Source organism: Aethalodelphis obliquidens, unplaced genomic scaffold (genome assembly GCF_003676395.1).
Source record: "Aethalodelphis obliquidens isolate GAN/ISIS:26980383/991018 unplaced genomic scaffold, ASM367639v1 scaffold37, whole genome shotgun sequence".
Classification (NCBI taxonomy): Eukaryota; Metazoa; Chordata; class Mammalia; order Artiodactyla; family Delphinidae; genus Aethalodelphis; species Aethalodelphis obliquidens.
This window is the reverse complement of record NW_020837981.1, coordinates 544,175-562,275: the sequence shown is the minus strand read 5'-3', so window position 1 is coordinate 562,275 and position 18,101 is coordinate 544,175. Positions and strand designations below refer to the sequence as shown.

General features: G+C 36.7%; 1 protein-coding gene across 3 annotated transcripts in view; it reads left to right on the top strand.

The window, feature by feature from the left end:
- BMPR1A (bone morphogenetic protein receptor type 1A) overlaps nt 1-17,817 on the top strand; it is a 142,371-nt gene extending 124,554 nt beyond the window's left edge. For all 3 annotated transcript variants that reach the window (XM_027129670.1, XM_027129671.1, XM_027129672.1), the window contains 6 exons: nt 2,863-3,007; nt 7,803-7,995; nt 10,351-10,648; nt 12,511-12,686; nt 13,716-13,846; nt 13,934-17,817. In XM_027129670.1, the coding sequence (XP_026985471.1) occupies nt 2,863-3,007; nt 7,803-7,995; nt 10,351-10,648; nt 12,511-12,686; nt 13,716-13,846; nt 13,934-14,059 (1,069 nt within the window). In that variant the 3' untranslated portion in view covers nt 14,060-17,817. The remainder of the gene's footprint in view (nt 1-2,862; nt 3,008-7,802; nt 7,996-10,350; nt 10,649-12,510; nt 12,687-13,715; nt 13,847-13,933) is intronic.
- The last annotated feature ends 284 nt before the right edge of the window (nt 17,818-18,101 follow it).

Genomic DNA, 18,101 nt, shown 5'->3' with positions numbered 1-18,101 from the left:
ATTTTTTACCCATTATACTGGCAAAGATACAAATGTTTGATAATAGACTTTTTAGATAAAGAAGTAGATTGAGCATACTTACTTTTGTTGTGCCCCACTAAAACAGCAATAAAGAGTTTTTAACTTTTTTGTCCAACTAGGACAAGGAGACAAGATAACAGCAAAAAAGCTGTAGAACCTGTGAAGCTTATGGATGAGTAGTGACTTTGTAGACCTAAGAAATCTGAATCCCAGGCTAGAAAATGAGAAAGACAAACAGCAACCAGTTTATACTATAAAATTCCCCAAGAAGCTCAATTGGCAGTAGCAGTTATCTATGGTAGTACAGTTGAGGGGGGCAGTAAAACCAAGAGGATTGCTTGAAAGTCTGTTTTTAGAAAGTCAGATGCTGTATTAGTTGTGCAATACTGCATTAAGAAATCACTCCCAAACTTAGTGGCTTGAAACAGCAGTTATTATCTCTCATTGTTTCTGTGGGTCAGGACTTCAGGAGTGACTTGACTGAGTGGCTCAGATGTCAGCAGAGGCTGCGCTCACCTGGAGGCTTGAGTGGAGCTGGTAGATCCCCTTCCAAGATAACTCGCTTCGGAGGCTCACAAGTTGGCAGGAGACCTTAGTTCCTCTGATGTGAGGCTCTCTACTGAGCTGCCTGCATGAGCTTCCTCACAGCATGAGGCCTGGCTCCCCCGCACCCCCAGAGTGAGTGATCCAGGAGACCAAGGTGGAAGCTGCAGTGCTGTTTATGATCTAGACTCAGAAGTGACACCATCACTTCTACCATATTCTGTTGGTCACAGAGGTGAGCTCTGCTTATGGAAGGGAAGTAAACAAGGCAGGCATACCAGGAGTTGAGAAATTTTGTGCGCCATTTTGGATGCCAAGTACCACAGATGTTGAGATCCCTACTCTTTTTCTGAATAATGATGTGACTTTCCACCATCTCTCTAACAGAAGGCTAGAAGTGTAGTCTCTGAAAAGAACAAAAATGTTCTTAGCTATGGTATCCCATTATTGAGGGTGAGGTATTATAATAAAAATAAGGAGGTAAAGTGAATATTTACATACTAATTTGTGGGCCCCCCTACCCTCCAGAACCCTGCTAACCAAGCATGTTCCCTCTAGATAACATATAAGAAGATTGTTCTAGGGGAAAATCCATCTAGCCCAAGAAAAAAGACCTGAGTATTCTGTCTCTAGTAAGTCCAGTGAAATGGCCCAAGCAGATTGTCTTACAGTGAAACCTGTAATCAGTAAGCCCCAGTCGCATACTAGTAGCTGCCAATCAGCCAGTGAAGGGCACTGATCCCTGAGAAGCAGGAAACAAATGAGGTGAGTCTTGTGATTGCCCAGCTTACTCCCTGAAGAGAGTTTCTGGCTGCGGGACACAGGAAGAACTCAGGTGTAGCCCAGCAGACACTGAATCGAGGAGATACAGCTGAGAGTCTGGGGAGAGAGCAGCAGCTATAGTTCATAGGTACAGAGTACTGGAAAGGAGAGTTTCACAGAGAAAGAACTCCAGACATCTTCAGAACGTTCCCATAGAATATTCAGCTGAATCGTGATCAGTGCGTTAAAGTGAGGAAACCACCTAAGGCTGGGAAAGAACGGCTGAAAAGATTGAAGGAAGCAGTATTCAGTGCTCACACAAGGCTGGGGATAGTATCTGTTCCCACCAGCTATGTGACTTGAAAACCTCATAATTCATGGGGTTTTGGTGATAGTACCCAGAAGGGTCTTGCCTCAGTATTGGAGAATAATTAGCCAGCTGTCTGACTTGGGACAAATGATGAGCCTCTGGGCCATGGTTTTCTCTTTTGTAAAATGGAAACAATAGTACTTACCTCTTACGAGTTTAATAAAGATGAAGTAAGTCATAGAACAGTGCCTGACACACACTCAAGATCAATAAAAATGAGCTGTTGTTGTTTTTAACATGTATCAACATGGGTAAATAAGTAATACATAAGGAGTTTTTTAAAGCATGATGTAAAATATTAATACAACATATGCCATTTGTGTCCAGAGGAACGATGTTGTTTATGTGTATATACTTATATGGTAAAGGTATAAATACATAGATAGGAAGGATATAACCACCTTCAGGATAGTGTTTGTCTCTTAGGAGTAAATGAGGGAAATGGAATTATGAGGGAAATGGCTGCAGCTGCAAATATTTTAATGTTTATTTATTTAAAATATATCTAAAATAAACATAGCATAATGTCAATATTTATTAAATTTAAATGGCTTACACATGGGTGCCAAATAAATTAATCTCTACCTTCCTACATGTGTGAAACATTTCATAATTTGAAAAATTTTTAAAAAGCCTTTGAAAATATTAGAATGAATTAAGTGAACTTATTTGATTTCTTTTCCATAAACTTTTTTAAAATGGAAGTATATTTATTGTTCATTTTGATATAAAACTACATGCTTACAAATTCAGATGAAAATACATATGTAAAGTAGAAAGTAAATATTCCTACATTCCCAGCAATAACTCTTATATACAACTTGATATATTTGTGATCCTTTTAGACAAGTATAGATACATATAATTTTTAAATGTTTATAGCTAGGATCATACTTTACATGCTGTTTTTTAATCTGTTTTTTTCACTTGCCAATGTACCATGGACGTCTTTCCGTTTTAAGATAGTATATATCTCTCTACCTCATAAACTCCATTTCTGGACATTATTTTAACAGAGGATATATTTTTCTATGATAAGACTAATTTGGATATGAACCCATGTGATGAAGGAAGGATAATAGTGTCAACAACCTCAAGATTTTTCTTACCTTAGAATTTTATAGTTTTAGAATGTTAATGTAGATTATTTTCTGCTTTTTTGAAAGACATTATTGCAAGAGCATCTCAAGCAGACGCCGTTACAATCGTGACTTGGAACAGGATGAAGCATTTATTCCAGTTGGGGAATCATTAAAAGACCTTATTGACCAGTCACAAAGTTCTGGTAGTGGATCTGGACTACCCTTATTGGTAAGCTGAAATGTCATATAAACATGAATGGTTTATTAATACAGAATGTGTTGTCATATGATGGTAGACGGCTTAATAATTACATATTAGGGAACTTTACTAGACACACTTTTTTCCCTTCTTATTTAGAAAGATGGTTACAGTAATGCAAGATGAAATTAGTTAAAATATGAAATAAGAAAAATTGAATAAGGTAGAGTCACAAGCAAGGTTAAGAGAGAAAATGTGGTCATGAAGTGCTATGTAAGTGTTAACATAAGCTCACAGGTTTTTTTTGTTTTTTTTTTTTTTTGTGGTACGCGGGCCTCTCACTGTTGTGGCCTCTCCCATTGCGGAGCACAGGCTCTGGACGTGCAGGCTCAACGGCCATGGCTCACAGGCCCAGCCACTACGCGGCATGTGGGATCTTCCCAGACTGGGACACGAACCCGCCTCCCCTGCATTAGGTAGGCAGACTCTCAACCACTGTGCCACCAGGGAAGCCCAGCTCACAGGTTTTTAACAGCCAACTTGAGGAATCAGGTGTAAAATACCTTGCATCTGTAAGGTTAAACTGATTGGTTGGGAGAAGTATAACTATTTCAGATTCTGAAATCAAAAGGAAGTTACTCCCACAGATCATCTTCATAGAGAGGATACTTCCCTCAATATAATACTATGTTACCAAAACACAATTCATAAAACTGATGTTAAAGCGAGTTGTATATAATTCTAAGAGAATTACATGTATAGAAATATTCAGACTTAGGGGTCAAGGGGACCCTTATGATAAATACTAGATATCTAGATAGATTTTAAATTCTGTGTTTAGTTGGTTTGTTTAAAGTAAATACATTGGTCTCTAATTATAAAATTCATTGAATCAGGTAATTCTGTAATTGAACTGGAAAGGACAGTGCAGACAACATGATTGTCTACGTAGAAAATCTCAAAGATGATAACATAAAGCTACAACAACCAATAAGTGAGTTTATCAAGGTCATTGTACAAAAATCATTGAATTTATGTACACTGGCTATAAACAATTAGGGATTAAAATTTTAAAAGCACTATCATTTAAAATACCATCAAAAACGTGAAATATTTTGGAATAAACTTAAAATTTATGTAAGACCTGTACACTTAAAATCAGAAAACATGGGGCTTCCCTGGTGGTGCAGTGGTTGAGAGTCCACCTGCCGATGCAGGGGACACAGGTTCATGCCCTGGTCCGGGAAGATCCCACGTGCCGCAGAGCGGCTAGGCCTGTGAAGCCATGGCTGCTGAGCCTGCGCGTCCGGAGCCTGTGCTCCGCAACGGGAGAGACCACAGCAGTGAGAGGCCCGCATACCGCAAAAAAAAAAAAAATCAGAAAACATTGCCAAAAGAAATGAACAAAACCCCTAATAAGCGTTAAGGTTTTTAACCTGTTTTTGAATCAGAAGACTCAGTATTAGATTTCAGTTATCCTAAAACTGATTTATAGTTTCAATTCAATCCAAATCAAAATCAGAGCAAACTTTTGTAGAAATTGATGAGCTTATTCTAACAATTATTTGGAAGTGCAGAGGACCTAGAAGAGCCAAAACAATTTTGAAGAAGAAGAATAAAGAGGATTCTCTACCTGATTTCTGGGCTTATTGTACAGCTACAGTAGCCAACACTATGTGATCCTGGCATAAGGATAGGTATGTACATCAGTGGAACAGAATACAGTCTAGAGATGGACGCACACATGTGTGATCAGTTGATTTGGATGCCAGAGTAATTCAGTGGGGGAAAGAGTCCATTCAACAAATGGTGCAGGAAAAATTGGGCATCCATTTGCCAAAAGGTGAATCTTGACCCTTATCTTACTCCATATACAAAATTACCTTGAAATGGATTATAGACCTAAATGTAAAAATTAAAGTATAAAACCTTTAAAAGAAAATGTTTTAGAAAATTATTGTGACTTTGAGTAAAGATTTCTTAGGACACAAAAGGCAAGAGTCACTTTAAAGAATGATAAATTGGTCTTTCTTAAAATTTAAAACTTTTCCTATTCAGAAGACACTGTTAAGAAAGTGAAAAAACAAGTCACAGACTGGCAACACAAATTCAGGTAAAGAATTTGTGTTGCAGAATATATGAAGAATTTTTACAACTCAGGAATGAGACAACCCAATTGTTTAAAAATGGACAAATGATTTGAACAGACACTTGCCCAGAGAAGATGTAAGAATGGCAGATAAGCACATGAAAAGATGCTCAGCATCATCAGGGAAATGCAGATTAAACACAGTGAGATACTACACGTTCACTAGTATGACAAAAACTGAGAATATTAAGTGTGGAAAAGAATATAAATCAGGGTTTCCCTGGTGGCACAGTGGTTAAGAATCTGCCTGCCGATGCAGAGGACACGAGTTCGAGCCCTGGTCCGGGAAGATCCCACATGCTTCGGAGCACCTAAGCCCGTGCACTGCAGCTGCTGAGCCTGCGCTCTAGAGCCCGCAAGCCACAACTACTGAGCCTGTGTGCCACAACTACCGAAGGCCGCACACCTAGAGCCCGTGATCCGCAGCAAGAGAAGCCCACGCACCACAACGAAGAGTAGCCCGCACTCACCGCAACTAGAGAAAAGCCCGCATGCAGCAACAAAGACCCAATGCAGCCATAAATAAATAAATAAATAAATAAATAAATAAAATAAATCAACTGGAAATCTCATATATTGCTGATTGAAATGCAGAATACAGCTACTTTGGGGAACAGGTTGATAGCTGACTAAAACGTTAAGCGTATACTTTTTATACAGTGAAGCAGTTCTTCTGCTAATTGTTTACAGAAGGAATATGCAAACATGTCTATGCAAAGACTGACTGTGAATGTTCATAGCAGCTTTATTCATAATAAATTGTAAACAACCCAAAAGTCCATCAGTTGGTAAATGGATAAACAAATTGTGGTACATTCATTGAGTAGAATACTGCTTGTCAGTAAAATGGAACAAACTACTGATGCATGCAATAGCAACACAGGTAAATTTCAAAGTATTTTTTTTTTAATTTCAAAGTATTTTATGCTGAATGAAAGAAGCTAGATACAGAGGCTACCTATTGTATGTTTCCATTTATGTCATGTTCAAAACTGTAGGGAAAGAAAAGAGATCAGTCATGCCAGGGACTCAAGGTAGGTGGGGAGGTGATTGACTTTCAAGCGGTAAAGGGAACTTTTCTGGGTTATAGAAATGTTCTGTATCTTAATTGTGATGTTGGTGGTTACATAACTGTATACATTTGTCAAAACACAGTTCTCGAAAAGAGTGCATTTTAGTATATGTAAATTAGACCTCAATAATTCTGGCTTTCTAAAATGAAATCACAAAAGGAATTTGTAATAAGTGATACATAAAGTAAGTCAGTTTAGATGCTCATAAAATCTAGCCCATTTTAACTACATTTCCAACCGGGACCTTAGTGTTGTTTTTTTAATTTAGAATGGCTGCTAATGCTTCTGAAAATGAAAGGTAGCAATTTACCTGCCTGTTTCATCCAACAAATATTAATGAAAGCAGCATTGTACTTCAAATATTGTCCTAAATAAATATCTGTATTCTGTGAGTAGTGGGGGATGGAATTCAAACAAATATGTATATAAATAATAATAAAATTATAATTGTGATAAGTGCAGCAACTGAGAATATGTATGCTATGAAGGTGTTTAAGAGAGAAACAACACTTTTAAGTAAAGGGAACTGCACATGCAAAAAGATTGAGACAGGAATGAGCTTGAGTGAATTCTAAAAATTGAAACAAGGTAAATAAGAGGGGATTAGAGTCAATGATCAGGCAGGAGAGTTAGGCAGGGACCAGATCATGTAGGGTCTTACAGACTGAGTTGAGTATTTTTAACTGTCATTTAGATTTTGCTACATGATAAACCATCCCAAAGCTCAGTGGCTTGAAACAACAAACATTTGTTATTTTTCACGATTCTGTGGGTCTTCTGGGCAGTTCTTTTTCTGAATTTGCTCAGCTAGAGCCAAATGGTATAGTTTATGTACATGGCCAACAGTTGGTATGGTTTTGCTCATTTGGGTCACAGGGTGCCCTAGAATGGCAAGAAAGGGCAAGCCCCTGTGCACAAAGACTTTTCACTTGTTTTACAATTGCTATTGTTCTTTTGCCCAAAGCAAGACACGTAGCCAAGCCCAGAGTCTGGAGGAGACTACCCAAGGGTGTGTGTACTGGGAGGGGAATTATATAGTCCATTTTTGCAAACAGTCTGCCACATTGACTAACCTGTTATTTTGTGATTTTAGAATATATTGTACATTGTTTCATCTCCTTTTGAATTACAGTACAGTCCTCCCTCAGGATAGACCTCAGGGGTTGGTTCCAGGACCCCTTGTAGATACAAAAACGTACAGATGCTCGGGTCCCTTACAGTCGGCCTTCCACATCCAAGGATGCGGAACAGATATTGAGGCTGACTGTATATATGTTAATCTTTGAGTTGGTTGGTTGTATATACCATCCTTTTTTTTTGTTTTTTGTGGTATGCGGGCCTCTCACTGTTGTGGCCTCTCCCGTTGCGGAGCACAGGCTCCGGACGCGCAGGCTCAGCGGCCATGGCTCACGGGCCCAGCCGCTCCGTGGCATGTGGGATCTTCCCGGACTGGGGCACGAACCCGTGTCCCCTGCATCAGCAGGCAGACTCTTAACCACTGCGCTACCAGGGAAGCCCCATACCATCCTTTTTGATGGGATGGCCTATTAAACCACTTTTTCAATCTTAATATGTTCTTCTCATTTTACTTTTTACTATGAAGGTTCAGCGAACTATTGCCAAACAGATTCAGATGGTTCGGCAAGTTGGTAAAGGCCGATATGGAGAAGTGTGGATGGGTAAATGGCGTGGTGAGAAAGTGGCAGTCAAAGTGTTTTTTACCACTGAAGAAGCTAGCTGGTTTCGAGAAACGGAAATCTATCAAACCGTGCTAATGCGCCATGAAAACATACTCGGTGAGTACACGTTTGATTTTAGTCAGTTCCATATTCTTCAAGGTTAGTGGGATGCCGGTGGAAGCCTGGCACATGGGTTTTGAAAACATATGTGAGTTCAGTTGTGTGCATTTGGCTAAAGGAAATCTAGTGGAATATACAGTTTAAATACAACCCAGTCCTGAATGGCAACCAACCACTTTCCAGACAAGGCTCAGAGATGTTTTGGGGTTGGGTTCCAGACCACTGCAATAAAGCACGTCCCACAAATATTTTGGTTTCCAAGTGCATATAAAAGTTATGTTTAAGCTGTACTATACTCTATTAAGTGTGCAGTAGCATTATGTCTAGTAAACAATGTACATACCTTAATTTAAAAATACTTTACTGCTAAAAAATGCCAAACAATTACAATAGTAACATGAAAGACCACTGATCACAGATCACCATAACAAATATAATGAAAAAGTTTGAAGGTTTGTGAGAATTACCAAAATGTGGCACGTGAAGTGAGCAAATGCTGTTTGAAAAACGGCTCCTATAGACTTGTGGCAGGAGTTGCCACAGACTTTCAATTTGTTAAAAACCCAGTATCTGTGAAGCTCGGTTAAACAAAGTATGTCTATATTTACTACCCAGCTGAGGAGAAACAGCAGTGAGTTTCAAAGTGGAAGTAATATAGTTTATTGGACTTAGTCATATAGTAACAAAAAACAAGTCTTTTAAAGGTAATTTAAGCAATTTTCTAGGGTAACTTGAACTATATGTACCTTTGCCTGTTGTAGATTAAATCACCCCCCTCCCTCATAAGATGTAGCTTCATTTATTATGTTCTATGCTTAGTAGGTCTCTCTCCTCACCCCCATTCACACAGTAGCAAAATAACCTAGGTATGATCTGATCAGTAGGGTACATAAACTCATCTACCTTCCCTGACTTTCTATTCAGGTACTATTTCCTTGCCCTTTAATTTAGAGAGTGCATAACATGTTGCTAAGAGTATAGTTTCCTATACTAATTATATTCGTTTCCTAGGACTGTCCGTAACAGAGTACCACAAACTAGGTGGCTTAAAACAACAGAAACTTAATTCTCTCAGAGTTATGGAGGCCAGAAGTTTAAAATCAAGGTGTTGACAGGGCCATGCTCTCTGAAGGCTTTAGGGGAGGACCCTTCCTTGCCTCTTCCAGATTCTGGTGATTGCCAGCTATCTTCGGCATTCCTTGGCTTGGGAGACCACACTCCTGTCTCTGTCTTTGTTGGCACATGGCCTTCTTCCTGTGTGTCTGTATCCATATTTCCCTCTTCCTATAAGGATACCAGTCGTTGATTTAGGGCCCACTCTAACCTAGTATCACCTCATCTGAACTTGATTATACCTACAAAGACCTTGTTTCCAAATAAGGTCACATTTATAGGTACCAGGTGGACATGAATGCGGGGGGGGGACATTATTCAACTCAGCACTCACCTTTTTCTGAAGAGAGGGAGAAGAGAAAGGAGAAAGAAAGGAGGCCAGTATTGTGAACTTGCTTGTCAGTGAGCCAGGCTGAAAAGGAAAATGTGATAAGGCATTGATGGGCAAGTGGGAGTTGGCTTAGTTAGGAGCGAACTCTTAGTTGAACATATTTAACTTTATTATTATTTTTTTTTAATTTTATTTATTTTTGGCTGTGTTGGGTCTTCGTTGCTGCACGCGGACTTTCTCTAGTTGCGGCGAGCGGGGGCTACTCTTCATTGCAGTGTGCGGGCTTCTCATTGCAGTGGCTTCTCTTGTTACAGAGCACGGGCTCTAGGCACACGGGCTTCAGTACTTGTGGCGCGTGGGCTTCAGTAGTTGTGGCTCTCCGGCTGTAGAGCACGGGCTCAGTAGTTATGGTGCACGGGCTTAGATGCTCCGAGGCATGTGGGATATTCCCGGACCAGGGATCGAACCCATGCCCCCTGAATTGGCAGGCAGATTCTTAACCAGTGCACCACCAGGGAAGCACTAACTTTATTATTTTAATGGGTCCACTTTTCGGTTTGAAATGAAGAGCCTTTTCCACATTCCTTCTTTATAGTTCTTCATCCTTACAGAATCATGTAGATTAATAGCATTTCCCTAGGTTATTATATATATGATCTTTTTCTTAGTCATATTATCATTTTTATGATTATTAAGATTACTTTAAATTAATTACAAAATTATAGACTTTTATATGTAAATGACAGAAATAAAAGTTTTGGTAATATATTCAAGAGATTTTGTCAGACAAGTTAAATTTTTATTACCTGTAGATTATACCTAAGTTATTCTCAGTATCCTAAATGAGCATTCATTATTCTTCCTAGCTACATCTGATAACTAACCTTTTAAATTCATTAATTGAACAGGTTTTATAGCAGCAGATATTAAAGGTACAGGTTCCTGGACTCAGCTCTATTTGATTACCGATTACCATGAAAACGGATCTCTCTATGATTTCCTGAAATGTGCTACACTAGACACCAGAGCCCTGCTTAAGTTGGCTTATTCAGCTGCCTGTGGTCTGTGCCATCTCCACACAGAAATTTATGGCACTCAAGGAAAGCCTGCAATTGCTCATCGCGACCTAAAGAGCAAAAACATCCTCATCAAGAAAAATGGAAGTTGCTGTATTGCTGACCTGGGCCTTGCTGTTAAATTCAACAGGTGAGTGGTTCTTTACCTATTGTTTTGAAATTATTGTAATCTCCTAAAGATATTTACTTGTTTGTATTTGTATTCAGGACAGTGGATTTCCAAACATGTATTTGTGCTTATATAATTATATAAATTGGGTTTGGGGGGGGTTTGTCTTCGTGGGGTTTTTTTTGTTTTGTTTTGTTTTTTTTGCAGTACGCGGGCCTCTCACTGTTGTGGCCTCTCCCGTTGCGGAGCACAGGCTCCGGACGCGCAGGCTTAGCGGCCATGGGTCACGGGCCTAGCCGCTCCGTGGCATGTGGGATCCTCCCAGACCGGGGCACGAACCCGTGTCCCCTGCACCGGCAGACGGACTCCCAACCACTGTGCCACCAGGGAAGCCCTGTCTTCGTGTTTTGTTGTCATTGTGTTTTCTGTTTTTAACAAAAATTACATCCTATTCTACATAATTCTTGATTTCCTACTTTTTATTGTCTTAGACATCCTTCCATTTCAGTATATATAGATCTACTTCATTCTTTTTAACAGTGTTAAGGAAAGTTTTCCGTTTTATAGATGTACTATAATTTATTTCATCTGTGACTCAACTGACGAGCATTAAAGTTACCTCCAGTTTATCTCTATTATTTTATAAATGCTTTAATGAATATTGTATTTTATCCATATATAATATCCTTGAATACTTGTACAAGTATTTCTTCATGATGGATTGCTAGAGAAGGGGCTAAACAGAGTATGTACATATTAAGTTATTAATAGTATGTTGTAGGTTGTCCCTTTAGAAAGCATGCATCAGTTTACACTCCCATAAACAAGATATAAGTATGCCATTTCTTCATCACTACTTGATATTGTCAATATTTTTAAACAATGAGAATATCAGATTTTTAGAAAACCATTTAAATTGTTTTAATGTTATAATTCTGGAATACAGCAGCCATTTCACATTTCAAAACTCATTTCAGGCCATAAAATAGAAGTACTAGTCCATAATAAAGCAAACATTAAAAATTTTTAATCTTCTTCCATCATTTTTACAGTATTCTAATCCTGTTGTTTTTAATCAGTGGAGTGTTTATTGGCTCAAATATTCATCAGATGCTAATTTAAGAAAATATAAAATACATTATATTAATCTCTGCCTCAGAGTAGTTTTCAGAACCTAATAGATCTGGAGACCTAAAAACAAACCATTCATGTCTTCTAACTCTAAAATTTACTCCAAAAATTGAAAAAAACAATAAACATCATTTCAATATGATTATGTAAACATTACTCACAGTAGAACTAAGTTGGTTGGATCCATAAAGAAAAAAAATGTAATCCTAAGTCACAAAGGATCACATGAGAATGATAAAAGCAAATGATTCCTCTCAATTAATTTTCACATTCACTTGTTCTGGGATATAATTATGTACCACTTTTTTTATATTCAGTATTGTTCTCTTTCTTAGAGAGGCACAAAACTTGTTTGGTGACAAAAATTGACCTGAACTGATGTGAGGTATTTACTGTCTTTATTTATCCAGCTTAGTATGAACATTCATACTTAGTTTTTCACTGTGTACTTACTAATGATTTTGATTGAGTACTGCTGCAGACCCTGCTGGAGATTTATATAATATATAGTATATATTTAAAGGGTATATTACTTCTTTAAATCTGAAAGATGCTGAATTTCAAAATACATCTGACCCCAAGGATTTCTGTTAAGGGGATGTAGACATATTAGATAGATAGATAGATCTTTATTTTATTTTGTTATATACATACAGAGAGAGACCCTGACTTTTACAATATGAGACAAAAATAGATGAGAAACGATTTTGTTCTTGGCCCTCAACCTGGACGTTGTCTGTCTTCTGTTTCAGTGATACAAATGAAGTTGATGTACCTTTGAATACTAGGGTGGGTACCAAACGCTACATGGCTCCAGAAGTGCTAGATGAAAGCCTGAATAAAAACCATTTCCAGCCCTACATAATGGCTGACATCTATAGCTTTGGCCTGATTATTTGGGAAATGGCTCGTCGTTGTATCACAGGAGGTAGGAGTTTAGGTAGCATGTTTCTGGTTATGTTTGTATACTCATCATTCAAAAAATAACAGCTCCAGTTGTATAATTTAGATGTCGTGTGTGTCAGGGATCCCCAAGATCAACCCCTCCCCGGGTCTGTGATTTCATTAGGACTCCCAGGACTCAGCATATAGTTGTCTTCACAGCTAAAATTTGTTACACTGAAAGGCTACACATCAAAATTAGCAAAGGGGAAAAGGTGCATGGGGCAGAAAGTTTAGAGAAAATCAGGTAAAAGCTTCCAAAAGTCTTTTCCCAGTGGAGTCGCTTGGGATTTGCTTTAAGTTACTCCAGCAATGAATTGTGATACTGTGTAAAATATTGTCATCCAGGGAAGTTCATTAGAGATTTAATACCCAAAGATTTTTTTGGAGGCTGGTCCCGTGGGCATTCTCTGTCTAGTATGTATCAAAATTCCAAACTTCTAGAAAGAAAGCCAGTTGACCAGCATAAACCATATTGTTGGCACAAACAGTCTAGGCACAGTGACTCACCTTTTCATTAGTTTTATATGAGTGTAGGGAGCTGTTTACCAGGCAAGTTCTCAGACACCAGTCAAGTGCCAGTCTTGCAAGCAGGCCTTTTAAGAATAGCAGTTTCAGGTCTGCTTTATTAACTCTTTTCTGCATATATGTTGTCTTTCTACTGCAGAAAAAAAAATAATTAAAAAAATTAAAACCTCATTCATTAGTAGAAACAATTGTGTACATAAATAATTAGACTGAAAATTTAGGGTAAGTGAGTGGTTCACCTTGCTTATTTTAAGGGATATTGGTATGTCCAATATGGACAGCTATGGTGGGGGTAGAGAAGATAATTAGACATAAAAAAAAGAGAACATACATTTACTATTAAAAGTGAATCATCCACTCTGTAGTCTTTTCTTCTTTGTGGAGGGATTTGTTTCAGTTCCATAGTTCAGTAGAAGGTACTGAATGGATTGATGTATTTTGTCCAGCCACCATTTTTGTGCCCACTATACCTTCTAACTCACTACAGGAATTGTAGAAGAGTACCAATTGCCATATTATAACATGGTACCCAATGATCCATCATATGAAGATATGCGTGAGGTTGTGTGTGTCAAACGTTTGCGGCCAATTGTGTCTAATCGATGGAACAGTGATGAAGTAAGTGGAATTCAGTCCCCTTAGGAAGTGATTGCTGAGTGTTGCCAACGATATTTACCTACTCACTACATTCTCTTTACTTTTCAGTGTCTACGAGCAGTTTTGAAGCTAATGTCAGAATGCTGGGCTCACAATCCAGCCTCCAGACTTACAGCTCTGAGAATCAAGAAGACACTTGCCAAGATGGTTGAATCTCAAGATGTAAAGATTTGACAGACAAATAATCATGAGGAGAAATTGTAGACTGCAAGAACTGTTTTCACCCAAGGAACGGGTGGAATTAGAATAGAATAAGGATGTTAACTTGGTTCTCAGACTCTTTCCTCACTACACCTTCACAGGCTGCTAATATTAAACCTTTCAGTACTCTGTAGAATACAAGCTGGGAACTTCTAAACACTTCGTTCTTTATATGTGGACAGCTTTATTATAAATGTGGTTTTTGATGCCTTTTTTTTATTGGGTTTTTATGAACTGCATCAAGACTTCAATCCTGATTAATGTCTCCAGTCAAACTCTGGGTACTGAATTACCTGTTCATAAAATGGTGCTTTCTGTGAAAGCCTTAAGAAGATAAATGAATTCAGCAGAGATGGAGAAATGTACACTTTTACCTTCTACCTGAGAAAATTTAATCTATTTGTATTCTACCTTTGTAAACAGCCTATGGATCATGATCTGTTTGGGATACTGCTTAGTTTATGATAGTTTGTCATGCCTTGATAATGGTGTGTGTGTGTGTGTGTGTCTGTGTACATACATGCATACCAGAATTCCTCTGCTGCCATTTGAATTAGAAGAAAATAATTTATGAATGCACAGGAAGATATTGGTGGCTGTTGGTTTTGTGCTTTAAAAATGCATTATCTGACCAAGATTTGCCAATCACATAAAAGCCATTTACCTTGCAAGTGAGCTAGCTTCTCCACCAACTTTATTTTTTAACATTAAAGTTGATATAAAGGCCAAAAGGAGTTTAAAGTGTATGTAAATTTGGACTGTTTTCCTCCCACCACAAACTCTTTTTTTTTTTTTTGTAATTATTATTTTTGTCATGAAAAGCATCCTATCCAAAGTTGGAACTTCCAATGCCATGAACCTTCTAAAGAAAACACTTCTTATTGAAGTGAATACTAATTACTGCATTTGATAGCAATTTAAGTGCCTATAACTATGTTCTGTATTCTTTATTCTCAGTAACTTTTAAAAGGGAAGTTATTTATATTTTGCGTGTAATATGCTTTACTTGCAAAACACCTGCTCCTTTACAACCATATTTTATATATGTACATACATTCATACTATAGAAACCAGCTCATGTGTACCTCATATCCCATCCTTAAGGGAAAAAAAATTAAAAGATCTTCAGAAAAAAAACGTAAAGTAGAAGAACTACATGTAAATTTTCAGAATTAATTCAAAGTAGTATATCAAGTCTAGGACTTTGTTTAAATATCAAGAACTAACCATAGGTATAGACTTTCATTAAGATGCCATCATCTCAGTTCTCCTTTATGAAATGATCCTCCAATTAGAAATTTCTGTCACAGAGTTAATATACATTTGTCAACAACTGTTTTAGACATTTAAATCATTTGAGATTTTTGGTTTTATGATTTCTGTTCCGTAAGTTTGTGAAGACAGTGAAGAATCAGGCAAAAAGTTCAATATCTAGTCAGTACCTATATCTATACCATATAGCTGTCATTCAATAAAATGCTACATATTTATGGATGCCTTGTTTCCCCAAGGAGTAATTCTGATCTACTTAAACTAACTATACTTCTGTAATGCCTTTTAAATATTAATATCTTATTCTGAACAAACAACTCATGGGTGCGTAAAGTGAGACAGTTTTCTTGAATATAGCATAAAATAAATGTGATTATATCGCAACATAGTTAAAAAAATCTTTGAAGGGGAGGAATCAGAGCATGTATCCATCCATTGCCAAAAATGCGACTGACATTTAAGGATGAAATGCTTACATATTTGTCTATACATCAATCACAAATTTGAGACTTGCTTTAACAGTTTTGACCAAGTTTAATAATTTTCATCTTACATAACTAAAGCTTGAAGTGTTTATCAAGATAAGTAAATTTATATATTGATATATATAGTACCCAATAACTTCCTGTTTGAGAATGTTTTCCCCATCTCTGAACTGAGAAGTACAGGTATTTTTATCTAAATTTCCAAGTGATTTAAGAATACTTATGAGCTCTACTTAGTGTAAGGTTAACCTTGATTTATTTTTTATTTGATAAACTGTAAATCTTGAAAATAATTTGTCATCTTAATAATAAAAAAATGTAAGGAAAGGCAAACTCTATTCTTAGAAATGTTAAAATAGTATGTGGAAGCAGACAATTGCAGATAATATGTAAGTACAAGAGCATTATAATGATTTTTTAATTAAATTGGTCTATTAAAAGTGATACCAAGAAACTTGTTCAATAAAAAATTTTCTAATATTACATGTTCTTTACAAAGCAAATGATTCCATTTTTGAAATCCTAAAGTCGAAAAAAAGTTGCATGAAATCTATTTTTTCTCTCCTTTTATTCTTACTCTTAAATTTCTAAGTTCATATTTAAATATTTAAAGAGTAAAAGAGGAAGTATTACATAGTACCATAAATAATAATTTGTAAAACCCTGGAAGCCATTATTTGGTCCTGCTTACAACTTAGCATCTTAAAAATGTGTAGCTTCTGTCTGTCATCCCTTTAAATAATTAAAACATCAAAACAAACAAAAAACCAAAACTACCTGAATATAACAGAAGTTAATCCTCCCTCAAAGAAAATTCTCCTTATGAGTTGTCTTTATACTGGTAAATATCAATATCTTTAGAATTAAGGGCATGCATGCTAGGAATTGGCTTCAGTGTGTCTAGTCTAAACTTTCCCTGTGCTTTCTTATTGGACAAGTTTCTGAAGCATAAAATTCAAATCTGGTTTCTCTGGAAATGTTTTCACAAAAGATATTTCAATCAACATTTTGTGTTGCCTTTCCAATTTCAGGAGTGTTTTTTGAGCTTAGAAAGTGACCTATAGTTTTTGAAAATTATGTTTTCCTAGAATGTGCCAGATTTTTTATTTATTCGCTCTATTCAGTACCTTTTTTTCCCCAGATGCTTTGCTTCTGTTTAGAACAAAAATGCAATACAATGTTTAAAGAAGCATGCATCTCTAAGTTGGCCCAAGATCAAATTTGATATTGAATAATTTATTCCAGGCAAGATTTTATAAATTAAATTATTTATTTTTCTTTTCATACATGTTTTGAAATGTTTCTAAATATCTAAAATAATTTCAACAGCAGAAATACGAATTGATTTTTTTTTTAAAAGATTGTTGCAGCTCTTGTACTGTTTAAAAGTGGTAATATTTATTATTTGCTTGGGTCAGATGTTAAAATAGCAGTGTAGCAGTTCATCTTCTTGCCTCAGTGCTGTTATGAGAGTCACAGTGAAAACTGCAGAGAGCTAATACATTCATAAAGAGCAGATTAAATCTAGGGCAGCATCACATGAAGCTGTGTGTAATCATCCTATAAGGAAGGTATGTGAATACTGCTTTTGCCAAGGATTAAATATATTGTAATTTTACCTTGTGCTCTGTACTATGCTTTCAATGGAATTATTTAAGCCCTTTTAGTGACTGTTGTCTTTGCCCATTTAAAAACTAAAATGTAGTATATATTGTATAAAATGAAAGTATCATTATAGCTTAATTAGGAAAGTTGTACATATACGCTGAAAGAAGGTTAAAAACAAGCAGTTTTATTATGCATTTGTAAAACACCAAAAATATAGATTCATCTTTGATATGTAACACACTAAATGTATTTTGTACAGCATCTGGTTTAAAAGGTGCCTTATTAAGTTTACCATTAATTGCTTTGTTCTATATATAGATTACATCCAGTGTATCATTTTTAAGTAAATAACCTTATTTTAGTATACTTTAGTGATGTGTTTTGTGATACTGTGCTTGGACTGTATTGTGTATTAGAAGTCACCTATCCAGTGAAATTTTATAACAAATAAGTTAGTGTACATACAGATGTCCCTCAGATGTGCATTTCAGCCACCAGAAACCCAGTGTGGACACAGGGCGGGTAAGTGGCCACACACTCTTTCCTTTGTGTAGATAGAGAAGTTATAATAGTTATATAAGCCTATTATAGCCAAGGGTTATTTTCCTTTAAAAAAAAAAAAAGAACAAAACATTTTTTCTAATTCTAAA